Raw genomic sequence first — 21,016 nt, 5'->3', positions numbered from 1 at the left:
TTCCAGGAGAAACTAAGGTCCTTACTAAGAGAAACTGAAGCATGTTGCTTGCTCTAGTAACACAAATTTAAGAAAAAAATCATTTAAGTAAAGATAGTCCATTAATGAAAGAATTTTATACCTCAGTCTTCTGAAGGAAAAGATTATATACTGTATTAAATATCAAATAACTGAAGAAGTTTCCTGGGAATATAAGGTACAGTTGTATAGTCAATGTTCCAGTAAATGTTTTATGAAAACCACAAACCTTGGCTGAAATAAAAAGTGAGGTAACTCAGGAGTAGTGTTGTACAATAAATAATTAAAATAATAGATCATTTTATGGTTACCAGTATCTTTTTTTGAGCTAAACTATACAGGACCTTTACCACTACAAGAAGGTAACTAGTTTTCAAAAGCAAAACTTCAACATAAATATAACATGTGCTTTGGATTTAATCAACACATATTTAATGGGCATTCCATTTGCTATTCCCATTTCTTTTCTTAGAAATTAAACAAGTTCACATACAGTAGTGTGACTAGCAGGTCACAAGCATGTATGCCTCAGCTGAGCTACAAAAACTGCCATGTCCCGGCTGGAAAAACTGAAGTAATGAATTTTAGCTTAATGCTGCTCCACCAAGGTCTGCCAGGACTTCTTCCCATATGTCTGATATGGAGAGAAAGCACGCATGTTTTGAACACATGCTATGGCACTGCTGATATGCAGCATCACAGAATATGCTGAGTTGGAAGGGACCCACAAGGATCAGAATCCAACTCTTAACCCTGCACAGGACCATCCCCAGGAGTCACACCATGTGCCTGAGAGCATAATCCAAATGCTTCTTGAACTCTGTCAGGCTTGGTGCTGTGACCACTTCCTGGGGAGCCTGTTCCAGTGCCTAACCACCCTCTGGATGAAGAACCTTTTTCTAATACCCAACCTAAACCACCCCTGACACAACTTCAGGCCATTCCCTCAGGTTCTGTCACTGGTCACCACTGAGAAGAGATCAGTGCCTGCCCCTCTTCCCCTCACAAGGAAGTTGAAGGCTGCAATGAGGTCTCTCCTCTGTCTCCTCTTCTCTAGGCTGAACAGACCAAGTGACCTCAGCCGCTCCTCATACAGCTTCCCCTGAAGGCCCTTCATCATCTTTGTTCCCCTCCTTTGGACAGTCTCTAATGGCTTAATATCTTTCTTATATTGCAGTGCCCCAAACTGCACACAATGTTCAAGGTGAGGCCACCCCAGTGCAGAGCAGAGCGGGACAATCCCCTCCCTCGCCCAGCTGGTGATGCTTTGCCTGATGCCCCCCAGGACAGAGTTGGCCCTCCTGGCTGCCAGGGCACTGCTGACTCATATTCAACTTGCCAGGACTCCCAGGTCCCTTTCCGTGGTGCTGCTTTCCAGCATCTTGCTCTCCAGTCTGTATGTAAACTCCGGGTTGCCTCATCCCAGGAGCATAATCCACCACCTGCCTTTTCATATCATTGGTGATTGCCCAGTCCCCTAATTTGTCGAGGTCTCTCTGCAGGGCCTCTCAGCTTTTGAGGAAGTCAACAGTTCCTCCCACTTTTGTACTGTCTGCAAATATACTTAGTATCACTTCAAGTCCTGTGTCCAAGTCCTTTATGAAGATGCTGAAGAGCGTAGGGCCTAAAATGGAGCCTTGTGGAACCCCACTAGTGGCAAGTCACCAATGTGATGTCCCCCTCCTCACTACAACCCTTTTTGCCTGACCCATGAGCCAGTTGTTCATCCACTGCATGATGTGTTGATCCAGTTGTGTGCCGGACATTTTGCCCAGAAGGATCCTGTGAGAGAAGTATCAAAAGCTCTACTGAAATCCACAAAGATTACATGCACTGGCTTCCTTTGATCAGTTAGGTGGGTTACCTTGTCATAAAAGGAAATCAGATTTGACAAGCAATAACATGCCTTTGAATCTTGGGTCCCTTCAGAAAAAGGAATATGAAATCTAGCACTTCCAAAAAAAAAAATAACTTGTCTCAAAAATAACATCTCAAAAACAAGAATAAGACTCAAAAAACCACAGATACATCCACTGGTGATCTATGATGTTATAAGCCTTCTTCAGAAATCTCGGGTATTTGCTCAAGTGGAGATTAATCCCAAACACTAGTTGGCTTGGGATTAATTAACCAGCTGGCTGTGGGTCTACTTACTATATAGCAGCTTTGCAGATAAAAGACTTGGGGGACAAAAAGCTGGTGTAAGCCAGCAGTATATCCTTGTGACAAAGCAGCCCAACAGCATCCTGGGCTGCCTTAACATTACCAGCAGACATAGAGATGATGTACCTTAACTCTGGTGAGACCACATGTGAAGTGCTGGGTCCAGTTCTTCTGAGCTGCCCAGTGTGACAGGGCCATGGACATCTCTGGATGAGTCCAGCAATGGGTCAGAAAAATGATTTAGGGCTTGGAGCACCTGTCATATAAGGAGAGGCTAAGAGAAATAGGACTATGCAACCTAGAGAAGGGAAGGTTCAAGAGGAATTTTACCAAGGTGCAAAATTACCCATTTGGAAGTGGAAGTGGAACAGGGAGTAAAGAACACGGAACCAGATTCCCCTCAGCCATGCCCAGTGACAGGACAAGAAGCAACAGGCACAAACTGAAGCACAGAAAATTCTGTTTAAATATATCTCCATCACTGGAGATATCCAAAATGCAACTCAACAATGTCCTGGGCAACTTACTGACGGTGACTTTGCTTTGAGCAGGAACTGAAGTAGAAATTCTCTTAGTGTTCATTAGGATTATATGATACTAATATATCAGCAACGTCAGTGTTACATGATTTAAGATATGATTTTCTCTTCACTAAACGAAAACAAATTTTAAGCAAATTATAATCTTACAATAAATAGACCCATTCATGTTTAGATCTCTGGGATTACTACATATATTTATCTAATGTAATAGTAAAGAAGTCACAGAATATTAATAATGGACATACCCTAATTTTATAGATTATGAAATTAGTATTTCCAGAAAAATTAAAACCCTTATCTGCACATACATTGTAACTAAGCACCTAAACAGTAACATAAAGCATTTTTTTAAGAAAAACTATCATATTTTGAAAGAATTACTATTTATGTGAGTATACAGATACAGTATACTTAATTTTATCTACCCACTGTGATTTCAGTAAAGTAGTATCTCACTACAGAAAAAAATTATACAGTTTTAATCAGAATTTAACTAGTATTTTCTCCTCTTTATTACAAAGCCACAAAAATGAATAAATTATTGACAAATGGATATATCTGGAATGGCATCAGCATAGAAGACCAGATGGATCTTGACAATTTTTATTTTACAGCATATGAAATCCCATAGTTCCCCTAACATACTAAAACTGCTCTCTTCAGATGAGCTACTGACCATCTGAGAGCTATAGAAACTTGGCACATTTTTCTACAGCTTGCTAAAGTTTTGAAACAAACATCTCATGCTTACACTTCACTTTTTCAACACCATTTCTGGGAAAACAGGACTCAAACAAAAAACTCTTAAACAAAATAATTTTAAAAACTCTCGTTCCGAAAGAAAAAATATTTAATTTGAGGCTTCTAGGTTAAGAAAAACCCACTCAAGTTACACAGAGATGAGTTTTTGAATCATATACACCTAATGCTAGAAAGCATCACTGCAGCTCAGACAGGATTTAGAGTCCTATAGTTTTACTCTAACAGGCTTCCCACAGTTGATGCTTCAGGAACAGAGAGATAGGACATGATCAGCATGACACTGAAAATATCTGCAGATAGATATACTGAAAAAGAAGAGATGGTATCAAATTCAGACAAAATGAGACACATCTGCAAGAGAGAGGCAGAGTACAGAAGTACAGTGCTAGGAGAAGGCATGAGGAAATGTACTTCCTGGATTTCTTTGAGACTTGGAGAGACACTCATACAATCAGATGTTATAGGAGAATGAAGAAAAACACGGTTAGACAGAGCTAAGAAAGGGAAAGTAAATTTTAAAGGGAATACGAGTAATTGTCAAACACTCTTATCACAGAGGATGAACACGAATGATCTGTGGCCACCAGCAACACCAGCTAGAACAATTTCAAGCTAGTGTAGAGTCAAATTCAGACATCATTGGAAGGTAGAGAAAAAGAGCACTAGACAGTAATTATACAGAGGACATAAAAAGAGAAATGAAAATGAAAGCAGCTGATTACAGGAACAAACTTCCCTTTTTAAGCTGGGACATGATGCAGGGCCAGACTGTGAGAGAAAAGATTCAAAAAACAGGTGAATGAGGAAACTAAAAAGAATAAAGAGTACGCATGTAACATGCCTTTTTGTGTTTAAAAACTTCAGATTTCTCTAAGCCAGTGTGGTTTTTAAAGTAAAATACTTCTACTGTGGGTGGGGAGGGAGGTGTACCGAACTTTGTAGAAGCACCTAGAGAAGAACAGTGCAAAAAGAGGCAAAAGGAAGTTGTTTGCTTAAACATTCAGAGAAAATTCTTGTCCACAATTAGCGCTATACAGCACGCTCAACCTCACCGGTAACCATCGTAAAACTGGTACTCTCACTATTGTGATTCATGTGTTTAAAACGTTCTTATGAACTCTCAGCAACTTCCCAACTTTTTGTCAGACAATTTTGACGTTACTGATGAATCATCATTACTGCTCGAAAGCATAGCTCTTTTGTGGTTATTTCTGATTACGCACAGAGAAAACAACTGCTTAACTATCTACTAAAACTTCCAATAAAACGTTTTAATTTAACTGGCTCATTTAGGTGTGGCCACACTAACCTCCGCAGGTAGAGAGCTACATGGCAATTCTTCAATGGCACCTGACCATATATAATGTCTTACCCTACAGTAAAGGAGAGATAAACACAAACTTGATGCAACTACCCTTTGAGTAGGTAAATTATCCTGAATTGACAACGGAGTAAAACAGCATGCACACAGCTAGGTATTCAGAGTTACTATTCTTGCACATATCAGACCACTCATAATCAGGTCATTGACACATGGACATTAGCAGTGTACAGAGTGAAACTAAGTCTGGTTTGTACAGATGAATCTTTACCTATGCAGCAAATACAAAGTACTGTTACATGTAAATCAACTAATACCACAAAATTAAATAGCTACACAAATATTTCAAAGAGATTTAGCTCTCTTAAGAACTTCCACTGAAGATGGGAGATACCATTTCATCATGTGCCAAAAGCAATTACCACCTGTCGTCACTCTGAACTACAAGATCAAGTTCTTAACGTAAGTTCCATTCAGCAGTTTCCTAATTTTTAGTCCAGCTACATATGTAAATATGGTTACTTTTTATCACTGCATCTATTAAGAAAGTGTAGTTTCAAAACTACTTTTATCAAGGAAAAAAGCATGAAATATAATACTGGAGAAAGATAAACAATTTCATACCAAAACGCAAATACACAAAAGCAAAAGCCACAGAAGCAGGATTCTGATACTGTCTCTGATAGACATCCTCTCTCACAGGGGAATAACACTTAATTTCCTCAAACACAATATGAAAAAGTAGTCTCAAAAAAAAAAAATCATTCATTACTATGTCACAACCATCTTTTGAGACCCAGGAATGGAATATACTGCAGTAAATAATTTTAGCAACAAATGACAGAGGAAATGAAGAGTGAGCAGTGCCACACCTAATAGTCTGCCATAATATGTCTTTTACAAATACATTTTATACTGAATTGTGAACTGAGGGCTCTGCCGCCTTTGACTTATTCTACCCCATTCTTTACAATCTGGTTAATCACTGATTCATGGTCCACCCCACTCAGATATCTGCACCCATCTGTAAGGAGACGACAAAATTTTCAATACAAAGGCAACATCCAGATGCTAATCCAATCTCTTCGAGCTAACTGTAGATCACTTTTGTTCCTGTGCCCTGTACACTGGGCCATCAGCGTGTGCAATTTCAGTGCTTTCTCCTCAAAGGGGGCTATGGAAAGCATGTATGTATGTGCCTATGGTTGAGTTGATTCTTCAAACACAACACCATTACTTCAGCTCTGACTGAAGAGAATTATATAACTGGTTAACAAGCAAGATCAAAGTACTTATTTTTCTTTTTAAAAAAACTTCATATTCGGGAAAAAAACAAGTAAGTTGCAAATTACTAAACAAAGACTTAGTTAAACATACCAATCACATGCAAAATTCTAGAAACCGGATGTTCTGCAGCTTTGTTTCTGGCCCTGCTGCAGAATCTCACTGGACTTGGCACTGCTACTTCATATTTTCCTCTCAAAATACGGATTTGATACAAAATTTATATAACACAGAAGAATTTACTTACCTGCAGTAATATTACATCATGATGACTGTTAGAAACTCTGAGAAATACACTGCTAATCATTTGTAGTAGTACTGAAAACTCGGTACTGCCATTTTTAATTGAGAATGGCTCAAGTTCTCTCTAGAGGCTATTAATGAGGGTGTTATTCAGAGTGGAGGAAAAGAACTGGAAGAAATTATGCTTCTTTCAATCAAATGGTAGTTTTGCTGGTTTAGTTTTGCATGAAAACCACATGACACTACTGTCACTGACTGCATACCTGATTAACTACAGAAATATTAACAAACAGACTGCAGTGAGTAGTATTTAGATTTTTACCATGCAATAATTAAAAACTACAGTATGGATAAACGTTTGACCTTAACAGAGACAAAAGAAATAAGCTATTTCTACCTGTATTCTATTAATACCAAAATGTCAGGTAATTACAAAGCGGAACATAGAGAGATGTAAAAATGTGTAAAAGGTGTAAAATATATACAAATGTGTACAAATGCAAAATCTTACTCACCAGAGTGCAATATTTGAGAACCACTTTACAGATGAGCTAATCTTTCATCTGTATTTCTCCAATATCTATAGCTGCAAGTTATATAATGTATCTGTTTTTCTTAAACACATAGTAGAACAGTAATTTTTCTATTTAAAAAGGCAGTGCTAAAAACAGACTTGTTGATACAGAGCAAATAACAGCTGTATTCACATACTGTCATACTAGAGTGCTTAAGAACAGAAATTGTCAAGACATTCCACACCACTGAGAAATATCCTCACACAAAAGAACATTTGGTGTGCTGTATAACTGGTGTTCATTTAAGAACATTAAAAAAACCTAAATTGTAATTACATTCATATAATTAAAAAAATACAGTTTCAAATGCTTTTATGTTCAGCATTAATATCAGATTAGACCACAGCTGTTTGAAGAGATGATATATAACAATCCCTCCACCAGGCTCTAGAAGTTGTTTTCCAACCATGTATAAACATGTAGGGTATTTCATTAAATATCAGACTTGTAATTTAACATAACATAATTAAAATCGGGTATTGATTGTCATTTTACAGGTGAGAGCTCTGTAGGAAGCCAAAATAAACACTGACAAATAGGAGAAGTGTGGAAATTCATGTTAAGAAGAGAAATACAAGTTTTATTGCCATTTCATTATTTAAGCAGTAAGAACAGAGTATCATAACCCTACAAGTTTCGAAAGTGAATGGTTTCAGTAAAATCAATTCACTATTTTAGTATCCTAAACAAAAGCTGCAAATTGATATAAATCAAGTATCAGATACTGCAATAGCTATAATATTTAAAGTATCGCAGAGAAGTAATGCATTTTTATTGCTGAAATTAAGTTTTGAATACAATGCTTTAGTTCCTCAAAATAGTTTCAACAGCAGTTCCTCTGAAAGTAGCAGGAAGGAAAATATAGAAGAAAAACCGTTTGAAGCAATATTCTTGTCTTGAGAATTATTTGTTCAGATACCCTTTAGACACACAATAATAGAGCTAGAATGATGGGTATCATCTGTTTTGTTCTTAGCTGAGTAGGCATTTATTACTTTTAACCTTTTAATTATTTGTCCACAGATGGCTGACAGCTCCGTGTCTCTCACCACATGTTATGATCCTCGTGGTTCTCAGAAATCAGACACAGAAATTAATGCACGGAATCAACAGCTGTCAACAGTATCAAAGAAAAAAATTCTTGGATTTAGATACGAGCATTCCTCTATCTTTCTTAAAATTACTTATTGCCAAAATATAATGCTCATGGGTAGGGTATTAACATGACAAAAGATTTGGGGAGAGATGATACACAAAAAGCAATAGTCTGCTCACATTGTATTCTGATCAGTTCCATTTCATCCAGTTGACGTGCTCTTGTTATCTGTATTAAATAATGTAATTTCCCTTCATTTTCTTTCCCTCTATTACTTCCGGCTCTTTACAATGTTTGTTGATGTCAACATCACAGAATAATAATGACAAAAGTTATAGACAAAAACCGAGAGAAAGACAAAGATGGGGAAACGTACTTCTCTATGGTATTTTGATACTTAAAAGGCAATTTTATCTTATTTTTCATGAAAGTTCAAGTAAGTTAAGTAGGCAGGTACCCTATAAGCCTTCCACAGAGCTGAAACCATTAGAAGGTATTGATGTCAAATGACTATGAAGTATTAATGCAAATGCTAGTGAGCAAAAGCCATGAAGTCTCCTGAAATAAGTGAAATATAAAGGTGCAATAAACAGAACACTCTATCTACAAGGACATAATACACATATGACTGTATGGAGACTGGATATCACCGTCTAAGGAAGTAAGGAAACTTAACATACTTCTGAATCTCAAGATAATAATGCAACTCATCCAAATGAAAGTGGCAAGAAGAGTGGGAACTCCCACTACCAGCACTACATCGAGTGGTGAGCTTCAGCTACGCTAGACAGAAATGTTCTGCGAAGGGTCAGAAGAGGCACGTTTGTGCTCCAATTACCAAGACAGAGCTAGTTATTTAGTTGCTATGCTGCTGTTTCTACTAATATGCAACCTTGCAGGAACCAACAGATTCAGATTGATGGTTTTTGTTGGCAGTTATTTTGCACACATATAGCAATGTCTGTCAAAAGAGAGTTAACAGCAAGAACTGTCTGAGCTATTCACTTCATTTTTTCCCATATCACAGCATGAGATGCATAATAAAACATTACAGATTCAACAGAAGATTAAGACATCAGATGTTTTTATCTACATTAACTAGATAGGAATACTCCAGCCACTTGCCCACAGTATCCCATGCTCCTGAATCCTAACTTCTAAAATTAATCCTTTCTCTTATTTTATGACTCAAATCCTATGCTCTACCTGGCAGGAAACACCTCCAAGGAATATTTTGAGTTCTGGAAGGTTGTTCCAATAAACTACCTATATATTTATAGTTTCAGAACAGCAAACAGGGAAACTGACACAAGTTTGCTGTGATGATGAACAAGGCTGTAAAGCATCTGTGAACTGGAAGATCTTTTCATATGGAGAAAAAAAAACAAAAAAGGAAGCAAAGCTTGATAGCTTTAATGTTGCATTCTGGAGAAAAGATTCTTCCCTCAGCTATAAAAATATGGCCTTTAACATATATTCTTTACTACCTTCTCTCTTTAAAAATTAAGTTGATCACACTGATAAGATAAACACAGTTAAGTCCGACTTAAAAAAAGCCTTATCTCTCTACAATTCCTTTTCCTGGATTTAACGAAAGCTACCATCTACAAACTCTAACAGCACTAATGAATTGTCTTTAGACCAAGAAATACACTTACCTTGGTAGATTTTTTCCACTTTTGCTCAATGTTTAAGATTTTGCTCTCTCAACCTCAATTTGTTACCAGAATATGATGACCAAAACCAGATAACTTTGACAACCTCACAATCAGTTAAACTATATTAAAAAACCAATAAATTACACAGAAAAAGAGAGCCAGGTTAAAGATTTTTTGTTACAAAATGCTCAGTATAATTGCTTATACAAGTAATTTGCAGAACGCTTCCTTAGGTTTTATTACAGTGATTTGTTCAGTAGAACATTTTAATATATATTATTCTAATTTTATATTAATTTCTTTCATTCTGTATGTCAACAACACTCTTAAATTTTTTTCCAGTATTGTTTGGAGTTCCTTTCTTACTTTTGAATATCACAAAAGAAATCAGCTACTAAAATAAATAACTTCTGAAATCTTGTTCATTCAATTCCACCCACAATACTGGAATTCTGCCACATTTCTGAAAGTCAAATACCAATGTCTTCAAATGACTCTTCAACTTTCTATTAAGTCAGTCCTCAAAAGTCATTCTGCACTTTCCTTACCTGAGCCCCCTCTCTTGTCCCTGCTTTGCACCAGTATAAAAGCTCTTGCTTCTTGAACCAAGTCAACAGTCTAAACCAGGTTATGACCTGTCCTAATACCAGTTTGTTTGAAACCACCAAGCAGCAACCAGAAATAGACTATTTCTCAGCTAGGCTTCTTCTCCAGTCCTATGACAAATTGGTACTGTGAGCTATCTCCCCCTAGAGTAAAAAAAAAAAAACTGGACCATTGCAAAGTGGTGGAAATGAAAGGGGAGGAGTGTTGAGTCACATTGACCCCAATTCAAATCAGCATAATCAGTGATGGAACTGCAATCTTGGACTAGATATCTGACTTGCAAACAACCAAAGCTATGCAGCATGCACACCAGCCCTTGTTTTCAGTTAACTCAGCCCTGATACAACTTAACAATTGTCTACAAAATTACTACATCATTAACTCCCATGTAAATAAATCAACAGAACAAAAAAAACCAATAAAGACAGGCAACACACATAATAAATTAGGTTCTTAAAAATTTGACGACCCTATAATACAAATTTAATAATACATAAATAATAAAATATATTATACCATACATAAATAATAGAAACTTGATTACTGTACAGGACACTTCCAAGCAATTATTCTTGTGGTAGTACATTATGTTATGAAGTCACTCTTTAACAATCATCACTTCTACAACACCAAATATTTCTACAACGTAAAACAAGAATGTACCACTCTCAATTTTCCCCACCTGCTATCTGAATTAAACCTTCAAAGGACCCTACTGAACAAGATGAGAATTTTTATTCTGAGCCTTTACTGCTAAGCATCCTTTTCAGTTTAAGGATACTTTCACAATATGCCCTAAGAGGTGGAGGACACCATCTAGGGAACTGGAAAACAAGCTGACATACACACAGAAACCAAGATCTTTGTAACAAAACGCAATGCCATATCCTATTTCCTTAGAAAATTCCTGAACCACATGCTGATGGGCAATTATAATCCCTTAAATTCAGTACATTTTAATTTTAGAAGATATGGACAACAGATATACACCATGTTCAATATGGATCAGGCAAAGGACACTGAATTACTGTTTCAAAATTAAATTCCACGAACCACAGAGACAGTTAAAACAAAAGCAGTGGAAGGGAATATTATCTCTGTCAGCAACAATAACTAGAATTTAAGAACAACTGGACAAAAGATATTAAATTAGGAAACCACTTAATTTTTTCCCTGCAGCTTCCCCTATGAAGAGAAATAATATTATGAAAAAATAATTTCTAAATTCAAAGAGTTTATTATTCAAGTAAAAGCAAATAGATGTATTTAACAGTAGATCCAGACAATAAACAAACCCACAAAACCGTAACTTTAAAAAAATGAGCTACGATCATAGTGTACAGTATCCACCTTGATGTCATTAATACCGGGAATCCTGTGAAGGATATGGAAAAGGCCTCAGGTTGTATTTCTGTGCAAAAACTGCTTATACTGTTAGTGTAAATTACTACCTTTTGCTAAGTGGTTTTACACTAGGTATATAAATAATAGAATTGTCTACATTTAAAAGCTGCACTATTAGAATGTCTAACTGAAGTTATAGGCAAAATCTCTTAGCTCAAGTCAGAAACATGTTCTTTAATCTGCTAGACAGACTTTTGCATTAACGTGAACCTCTAGCTGCCATCTACCAGCACAGACCTGCTAGCAGAGATTGGTTTTTGCAGAATGGCAACAGTGTTGGTTATACCGTCACGAAGTCTAATATTTTAAAAGACAATCCCTGTCCCAGTTTATCACAGTAATATGCAGCAAGAGAAAAGGAATGAAGACAGTTTCAGAAATCAATCCGTCTATGAGAGAAACTCACAGCGAAACATTTCACCTCAACACAGCACTTAGAGGGAAAAAAAGTGCACCACTTGCACTCTGATATATAAACCCATTGTCCCTCATACACAGTAAAAGGTTGTAAACGTTGATGTCAGAAAATATCTCAAAGACTAGTGATATACCCATATCAGATTCAAAGAAAATCACAGGCTCTCAGAAGAATTAAGTAAAAAAAGGTGGAACTAATTACTCTAATTTTGTATAATTTACAAGGCTAGAAATATGCCGGCACATGTGCTTTCAGAATTTTAATTTTTCAAGCACAGTTATGATAATGAGTGACAAAAACTAAAGTATGAGGGGAGGTTTTAAATACACAGACACATTTTTGAAGAACTCATTTAAAAAAAACACTACGTAGCAGAAGTACAGTGAATAAACAGTTTTCCACTTACAGAATTCTGTAAATTATATTTCACACATAGAAGGAACAGACCCTCTAAACTTAAATCCAAAGTCAGGTAACACAAATTATCCTTGATCTCCAAGCAAGTACTCACAGGCCCAATTTCCCCTCACCTAAGTTTAGGTCCCTCACCTGAAGTGTTCACAGGAGGACTTCAGCCATGCTGTAGCCCCGGAGCTTGTACCTGCATTAAGACACTCATGGTTCCAGGGAACATTCCCAGATACTGGCATCTGAGCAGCATTACTCCCAGCTGCAGCCTTGGCATGGCTGTGGACAACCCTCTCCCAGTTTGTCCACAGCCACCCAGTTCAGGAAGGCAAAAGCACCACAAAATGGTCCTGGTAACATATGTGAAGTACCCATAGGATTAACAGCAAGCAACAGGAACCTCCAAACTGCAATTTAAGGTCTTAAATGAGATTAATTATGTCAATACCTCTTTCTCCTTATATTACCAAGCAACCTTGAATGAATAATGATTCGTATCTTGGCTGACAACAATAACTTTCTGAAGTTACACAGGATGATACAAAGGCATCAATTAAATTATGCTTTCTCTTAAGGAAAATACAAATAGATGTGTGTGTATATATATAAACATATATATATATATAAATTTGTAGAACAGTCTACAGCTGTTCTACGAATACTCCTTCTGCTTCTATTTACAAATACATCCCTACAAAAATATGCACACATTCAAATACAGATGGACCATGCAATGTCATATTTCAACATCCTCAAGGAACAATAATTCTAACAAAAAGATACTCTCAAAATCATGCGAACTCTGTGCGCACACTCTCAGAAAAATCTGCACTAAATTAGTAACAATTTCATAACTGAACTCTTGCTTTGCCAATAATAACCAGCTGTCGGAAAATAATGTTTTCCAGAGCAAAAAGAAAAAAGCTAATTTAAAGATAAATTACACCTTAAAGAACTACTTTAACAGTCTGCAAAGAACTTCCTCCTCAATGAGAGGAGATGCATCACCAGGAAGTAACAACTCTATCAGTAAGTGGCAAAAACCAATAGAGTCAGCAATAAAAATTAACTTAGACAAAAATTACGTATTACTTCATACAGCAGTTTACAGGAGCATGTTAAACACTACAAACCACTCTCTGCACTTTTTTTAATTCTGTAGAAAGGTTATGAGGCCTGAAAAACAATCTGTATGTTCTGACTAATAAGAGAGAAGCTGTAACATGCTTTCTCCAAAAAACAAAGGTACAAGGTCCTTACTTGTTCACCCTTTTCTGTTTCAGCTCATGTGTTCTGCACTCAAGACTTCCATCTTACACACTCTTAGGCTCTTTAGTGAGTGTCCCATGTGTAAGGCATTCTCAAGGAACCGTAACAGAAACCAAGTTTTATACAGACACAAACTAGTAATGCTAAACACTGAAAAACATTAAAAATTGATCAGGTATTTTGACTAGAACGCACGAAAATTTTAATCAAGCCCCTATTCACACTGTACATTTTTTACTTACAGTGCAAAACCTACTTACTTTCTCTGCATTTTTGCATGACTGACCCTAGAAAACTCTCAACTTAATCAAAGATAATAATTACTGATACTAAAAAGTTTTGAAGAACACTGATACTGGTAATTCACTCTGAAGGAGGAAAGCACTATATATACCTGTTAATTATTCCTGGCATGCAAATTACATCCATACTGATACCAGTTATTTTCAGCCTTCAAGGAACAGTAGGAGTGAGTACTTAGTACATTCTCCTAGTTTCATCATAAGCATTTTCCAACAATTTCTCCCACACTTAATCATAAAAATCAAAACTCTGTAGGGCTTTCAGATTAGTCTAATGGAAGCATCAACATTCCCAATACACTATACCCAGCAGCCTAACAGAATTTTAGCCTTTATTCTAGGAGCCAGAAATAAGAATTTGTAGACTCTCAGATTATCTACAGAACCAATCCTTTTGATTTTCTAAATTTTTGAAATATATCTTTGCTTTAAATGAAGTCAGTTAGCAGACAGAGACGGTAAGAAGGAAGAGCAAACTGCAGTTTTTTGAATTTCTTTGTGTCTGTAGCTTTAATGGGATATATTTACAGAACGGCCAAGACTGGAATGAACCTCTAGAGATCATCTAGTCAAATCACCCTGCTCAAAGCAGGGTCACCTGAAGGAAGTTGCTCAGGTGGAGTTCTGTCCAGTGGGTTCTGAGTATCAACAATGATGGAAAATCTATACCTTTCCCTGATCAATCTGTCATCTCTCTGGTTGGCCAACCATAATTGCACCTTTGTTAATCAATGCCAGCTACTCCCAACAACCTTCTTGTACTTCCCACATTTCAAAATGGTTTCCAGAATAATTTGTTCCCATAGATAGCTTTACAGTTATTTGCCCTAAAAGTTCTGAATCCTCCTTCTTTCCCCTCATGAAGGTAAGGAGTGATGTTTGTTTTCTAGCAGCTCCCAGGAGTTGTCATGACCTTTCAAATGCAGTTGAAGTCTTTGTGATGACATCAACCAGCTCCTTCAGCACTCCAGGATGCACCCCATCAGGTCCCATGAACTTCTCTATATTAGTTTTATCTAAACATTTCATAGTCTAACTTACCTCCACCCAGAGCAAGTCTTCCTTGCTCTAGACTTTCCCTCAGGTCTCATGGCCCAGGGTTCCTGAAGGTAAGTCTTACAAGTAAAGGCCTAGGCAAAAAAGATAGAGAGTGCCTCTGCCTGTTCTGCATCATTTATCATTTGATTCCCTACCCCATTCAGTAGAGGACCCACATCTTTCATTTTCCTTTTGCTACTGATACACCTGTAGAAGCCCTTTTTTTTTTTGCCCTTCACATCCCTCCCCAGATTCAACTCCAGGTGGGCTTTGGCTTTCCCAACCCCATGCCTGCATCACACAACTCTGCTCCCACCTCTTGTACATTTCCATTCTATGTTTGGATTTTGTCGGGAGCTTCCTGTGCATCCATGAAGGACTTTCATTCACCTTTTCTTGATTTCCTCTTCATCAGAATGAGTAACTCTTGAGTTGAGAGGAGTAACTTAAAACAAATGTCACCAGCTCTCCTGGATCCCTCTTCTTTCTAAAATACTCCACTTTTCCTGGGCTACTCTATAATGTAATTAAGCGTATTAAGCTGTTGAAATGTTTCTGCCAAAGGTAGCTGTTGGATCTTCTGGGAAACCTCTTTATCAGCACTATATTAGGTAAGTAACATCAGTTTCATTGACTGAAAATTGAAAGGCAATTTCAACATAATGATCTCTGTCCTTTGCCATGTTAGTTGCATCAAAATGAACTATCAATATAATCTGAAAGCAATTTTATTACTTTAGCATTTTCATAACTCATTAGTAAACAAGTACTTATCACAATCTAAACCTGAAAGACACAGGGAAATGGAACAAATACAAGAGTTAAAAGAACACGATGGAAGGCTTTTCAACTTAATTTAAATAGGTGTTATTCCTCTGCTCTATCTGCTAAACATACTTTTTCAGTGACACTTGACTTACCACTACACTAAAGATACTTTTTAAAGGTATGTGCTTCATCATCTGACATCTTACAATGTCTAGTGAGAAAGACAAACTCATATGTAGGTATATACCATATATAGGTAAAAAAATCACAAACTACACATGTTGGAGCTATGCTGGCATGAGCATCAGAGGAAAAAATCTCAGCTATTAAAATGTGGAAAAATTGACCCTCCAGAAAAGTCCAATTCTTTCAGTAGATTAGAAAATTAAATTAAGTATTTCTAAAAAATTAATCCCTCTAAAAAAATAAATAGTTTCATAAAAATTGACTTGTTATCTGGCGTGCTCACTGCACTTTGACATGTCCTTATTTAATTTGCTGCTGCAAAGTCTAAAGGAAATTAAGAGTAAAATCTTATTAATCAGTATAATTTATACACCAAGTGACAAAGTGACACAAATATTTATTTTTATAGGTGAATCCCTAACATAAGAGTGTTCCAGCTGATAATAAGACTTTCCCAATCGAGATGGAGTTGTTTTTTTTAGTACAAAATGGAGTAAACATCATCAGGAGCAAGAGCAGTATTAACTTCAATTTAGCAAAACCGAAAAATTAAATGCAAATCAATAAGAATTTAAACCCAATAGTGTCTATTTCCAACAGAAATTCTGCACTTCTTCAGGGCACATTGAGAAGAACTCTATCCCCACTTACTGGGCAGATAAGGAAGTTCGTAGCTTGAAAACAGCACAAAAGGGTGATTGCAAAGCTACCGGCATGAATAGGTAACTCAGTTATACGGAGGATACTAGTCTGACAGAAGTTCTTCTTCTTGCTGTTAGCTCTCACATGCCATACGCTTGAGGACATTATACTCCACTGTTTAAACTCTCCTAAACGCTTTATTTTTTTCACCGTTGTGTGGCCATAGTCGAAGACTTCCTTACCTACCAGTCAAAATATACTGTAATGACAATTGCTGTGTTCAAAATACAGAGGCTGAGCACATGAACTTATGTTAGATTTAAAACAGTGTAGGGCTATCAACACAAAAAAACTAACCTGGATTGTGAATTTGGGGGTTTGGTTTGCTTTTGCTTTTGCTTTTTTGGTTGGAGTTTGTTGCCTTTTTTTTTTAATTCCACTGTGTATGGGCACATCCATACTGATGCCTCAAGCTAGATAATCCAGCAGCATTATAAGCAACAAAATTTTCTCCTCTGGAATATTCTACATTCTTTCCATCAACAGACAGTATTCTGTTCACAGAAGTCACAGAATATCCTGAGTTGGAAGGGATCCACAGGGATCATCAAAGTCCAACTCCTGGCCCTGCTCAGGACAGCCCCAAGAATCTCCCTATGTGCCTGTTCCCAAAAGACTGTGTGTATGTTTGTACATATTTGTTTAATTACTCCTCAAACCTCAAAAAATACAAATATGACACTTCTTCCACATGTCTGCCTTTTCTTGCTGTTCTGACAAAATCATTCACAAGCCATCTTCAAAACTGCCTACTTACCAAGTTTCTAGATCAGGATCTCCTAACCATGTTTTTCACAATAACAGATCCACTGTGACAATCAACATAGTGTAACACCTTTTTCTGCTTGTCTCCTAATCTTTCCTCCCATCCCACAAAAAGACTGAAATATGCATCAGAAACTGTTGTCTTCATCACCATTTTTCTTCTGTCTGTCTCAGCTTCACAGGTTCATGCACACACATTACAGTAAGTACAAATAACTCCTCCAGTAGGCTCCATCAAAGCTGAAAACCCACAGAGTGCCACCACCTCCCAAACAATTCACCCACACCATTCCCAGGTTTGCTGATGGGCAAATAAAGCGGCTGTACAAATTCTGACACCCAAGAAGCCTATTCATTATTCCCTCCCCCAAAGAACTACTGAGACCGATTTTGCAAACATAAAACAATCAGATTTCACTTATCCACAGAAACAAACTTACTATACACACAGACTAACAAATCCGTGGTAAGGATTTTAACACCATCACTGCCTTCCATTACCAGAAAATAAGCTAAAAAGACTGACACCACATAAAGGTGGTAATCACTATTTTACCTAAGTAATAGTAGGCCCGCTTACAAAATTCATCTTTCATCACATTAATTTTTGCCATGCACATTACCTCTGAGTCTCTCTTCTATAAGAAATGAAGTTGAATTTATTATTTCCTATTCTTTTATTTATTTAGCCTCTTGCTTCTTCACAAGTCTGTTTTCTTTGCGAATCCCCTTATCTCCACTCCACAAGTGACACCAACTAAGAACCAATCCCTGTTAGTCTCTAGTGCTCGCTCTTTATCTTTCTTCTGAGTTTCTTCAGTGGAAGAGATACCATCCTTTTACCTACACGCTACACAATTCAACTCAAATCTTTCCTTAACTGTTACTTCGCCATATTTCAGGAGAGAATCTACCTTAAGTATTTAATTATGTCTGCTTATGTTGTACAGATGGATATTCAAGAAATAGACCACATAAATCTGAACACAATTACAGCAATCACTTTCGACCTGACAGGATAAACACTCCTTTCGGTCTGCTTCCTCAAGTTCCCTGTAGTGGTACATCAACTGTTCCACTTGTTTAAGTAATAAAAGTCTCACACTGTAAGTTTAGCCTCCAACCAATGTGGGGGTTTTTTTAAGAGAAAAATCTGTCTGAAAGTTATGTACCCCAGCAGCACCACATCACCATCATTGCCTGAACTGTACAGAGTATGCTAGAGTAACTGATGGAAATTACAATTCTAAGTAAGAGCTTCTGTTAAGCCTCAGGTATGAACGTTAACTTTTTTCTCATAACTGTTAGAAACCATTCAGAATTTCTCAGTGGTTCTTAAAAGCATTTCTGATGAGATATAGTTCTCGCGAAGTTTACAAGAAATCCTTATGGACGGGTTAAGCTTTTGTATTGTTTTCTAACTGACAGGTAATGGAGAACTCAATTTCTAAGACCAACTGAAGATATTAAAAGCACCAAAACCTACCTGCTGCTCAGTATTTCCCTGCCCTAAACCACATCTACAACAGATTATTTGCTGCTGTTCAAGAGATTTACTGCACTTTACATAATACACAAAAAACCCCCAAAAAAGAACACCAGAATCCACAGATAAAAGATATACAACATCCAAAGGAAAATACATGCAGAGCAACTCCCTGAACCTGACTTTCCAAAAGCATTAGCAGACTAACAGTGCATTAGCTGCTTTGCAGTATTTGCCTGGGTACTGTACACATTCAAAACAGGCTTACCCTCAATAAGAGAAAACACAGATTTTCAAGAGTAGCTAAAGCACTACTTACGGTATGGCTTATCTCACTGCATCTTATTTACCCTTTCAACTTTCAGATCCAACCAGTTTTTCATCTCTTGCCTTCTTTTTTGTTGTTGTTATGAGAACACATAAAAATAAGATGGAACACAGATTTTGTTTCACAGCTGACACCACCACCAAAGGCAACAGCTTATTTAGTACCACACAGCAAAGGCAGAATGAAATTATCACTTTTTAGAATATGAAAAACATAAGCGAAAATACTAGCAAATTACCTATTGTTTAGAGAAGGGATTAAAATAGCACATAGTACTCATTCAGTAAAAGAGTAAGACAACATCACTACCTCCTATTTTCAGCCAAGTCTGCACCTTCATCCTTGAGCTCCTTACTTTTCTTCACACAGTCTTCTAAGAGAACTTCCTTTCTTCTCTTAGTTGCATGCACCCAGTTAGTATCATCATCGCCAGCCAGATCCTTTTCATCCGCAGCTTCTGCTTCAAATTGCTGAGAAGTGGCTCTTGAAACCTTCTCACCAATCTTTCTCTTCCACCCAAAAGAAGCCATCTGGAGAACTAGAGAAAAAAAATACATTTTCGGTAGTTAGGTAACGCAACATTTAAGCACACAGAATACAAAACACACCTCACTCCTCTCGACCCCAGAGCAGTAACGTGGAGCAGACTGGCAGTCCCCCACGCCGGTTCTGCCCAAGGTTCCACCACAGGTGTTAATGAGGGATGCCCAGTTTGGAGCCCCACTGCCGTTACCTGCGGTTCCCGCCGGGCAATTCCCCCGAGCTGAAAGTGTCGCGCCACCCGTGGCCCAGCGGCAGGAAGCGGAAAGGCGGGGCGGCAGCGGCAGGAAGAAAAGAGAAGGGAGAAAGAAAGGGAAGGAAGGTCTCCGGCAGCCAGGGACAGCCGGGAGCTGTAGTTCGCCGGAGGACAGCCGGGGCTCGGGGTGTCAGTGCGTGTGAAATCCCGCTGCCCTGAGGCTCCCGGGGGTAAAGGAACCCCCGGGTAAAGGAACCCGGCTATTCCCTGCTCCCGCCGGGATGCATCTGCGGACCGGGACAGCGCCGGTTAGCGGAGCGAGAACAGCGGAGGGGCGACAACACTCGTCCCTGTAGGAACCAGCCGTTCCTGATGCCCGAGTGCCGCAGGGGGACAGGTGTGGGGCGCGGGAATGGCCGGGCCACCTCGGCAGCACCGACTGTTCCTGGGACAACAGTCACGCCCCGCGGGAAGGCGGGTCCCGCCGGGATATACCACAAGGAAAAGTGACCAAGGCTGATCGGGAAGGGCTTTAACGCTAAACGGAAGAAAAAAAAAAAAAAAAAAAAAAAAAACCACCAAAAAAACCAAACAACAACAAAAAAGACAGGCTGCAGGGTTTAAAACTGCTCCCAAGTTACGGGGACAAATACCACGGCAAAAGCCCCATCCGCGATGAGTGGAAAGGGCAGACAAGGCGAGTCACCCCACGGGGGGGAAAAAGGCAGCTTTTACACTGAGTATTCAGTGTCCCTCCCATCGCAAATTCCTTTTTCGCACCGAAAGGGTTTACAGGATCTAGGAGAAAACAGCAAGACCGTGTGAGCTTAGCTGGGAAACCAGCCTGCCAAGCTGGGAATTCTGCAGTCCTTTGTCGTGTTGCTGCCCCTTCTAAAATTGTAATAGCTGCTGTTTTTAAAACAAGTGTAACAGTTCTT

General features: G+C 38.0%; 1 protein-coding gene across 2 annotated transcripts in view; it reads right to left on the bottom strand.

Annotated features, from left to right (window-relative positions):
- The window catches only part of TTC33 (tetratricopeptide repeat domain 33), a 39,095-nt gene extending 18,136 nt beyond the window's left edge, over positions 1 to 20,959 (bottom strand). The window contains exons 1-2 of one of the 2 annotated variants that reach the window (XM_032674579.1): positions 20,720 to 20,959; positions 19,652 to 19,880 (exon numbers count right to left, since the gene is read on the bottom strand). In XM_032674579.1, the coding sequence (XP_032530470.1) occupies positions 19,652 to 19,872 (221 nt within the window). In that variant the 5' untranslated portion in view covers positions 19,873 to 19,880; positions 20,720 to 20,959. Of the gene's footprint in view, positions 1 to 19,651; positions 19,881 to 20,075; positions 20,188 to 20,719 lie in introns of those variants that run through there. The other variant, XM_032674578.1, reaches the window with a different exon arrangement.
- Between the last annotated feature and the right edge of the window lie 57 nt (positions 20,960 to 21,016).

Source organism: Chiroxiphia lanceolata, chromosome Z (genome assembly GCF_009829145.1).
Source record: "Chiroxiphia lanceolata isolate bChiLan1 chromosome Z, bChiLan1.pri, whole genome shotgun sequence".
NCBI classification, from domain to species: Eukaryota; Metazoa; Chordata; class Aves; order Passeriformes; family Pipridae; genus Chiroxiphia; species Chiroxiphia lanceolata.
This window is presented reverse-complemented; position numbering and strand designations above follow the sequence as displayed.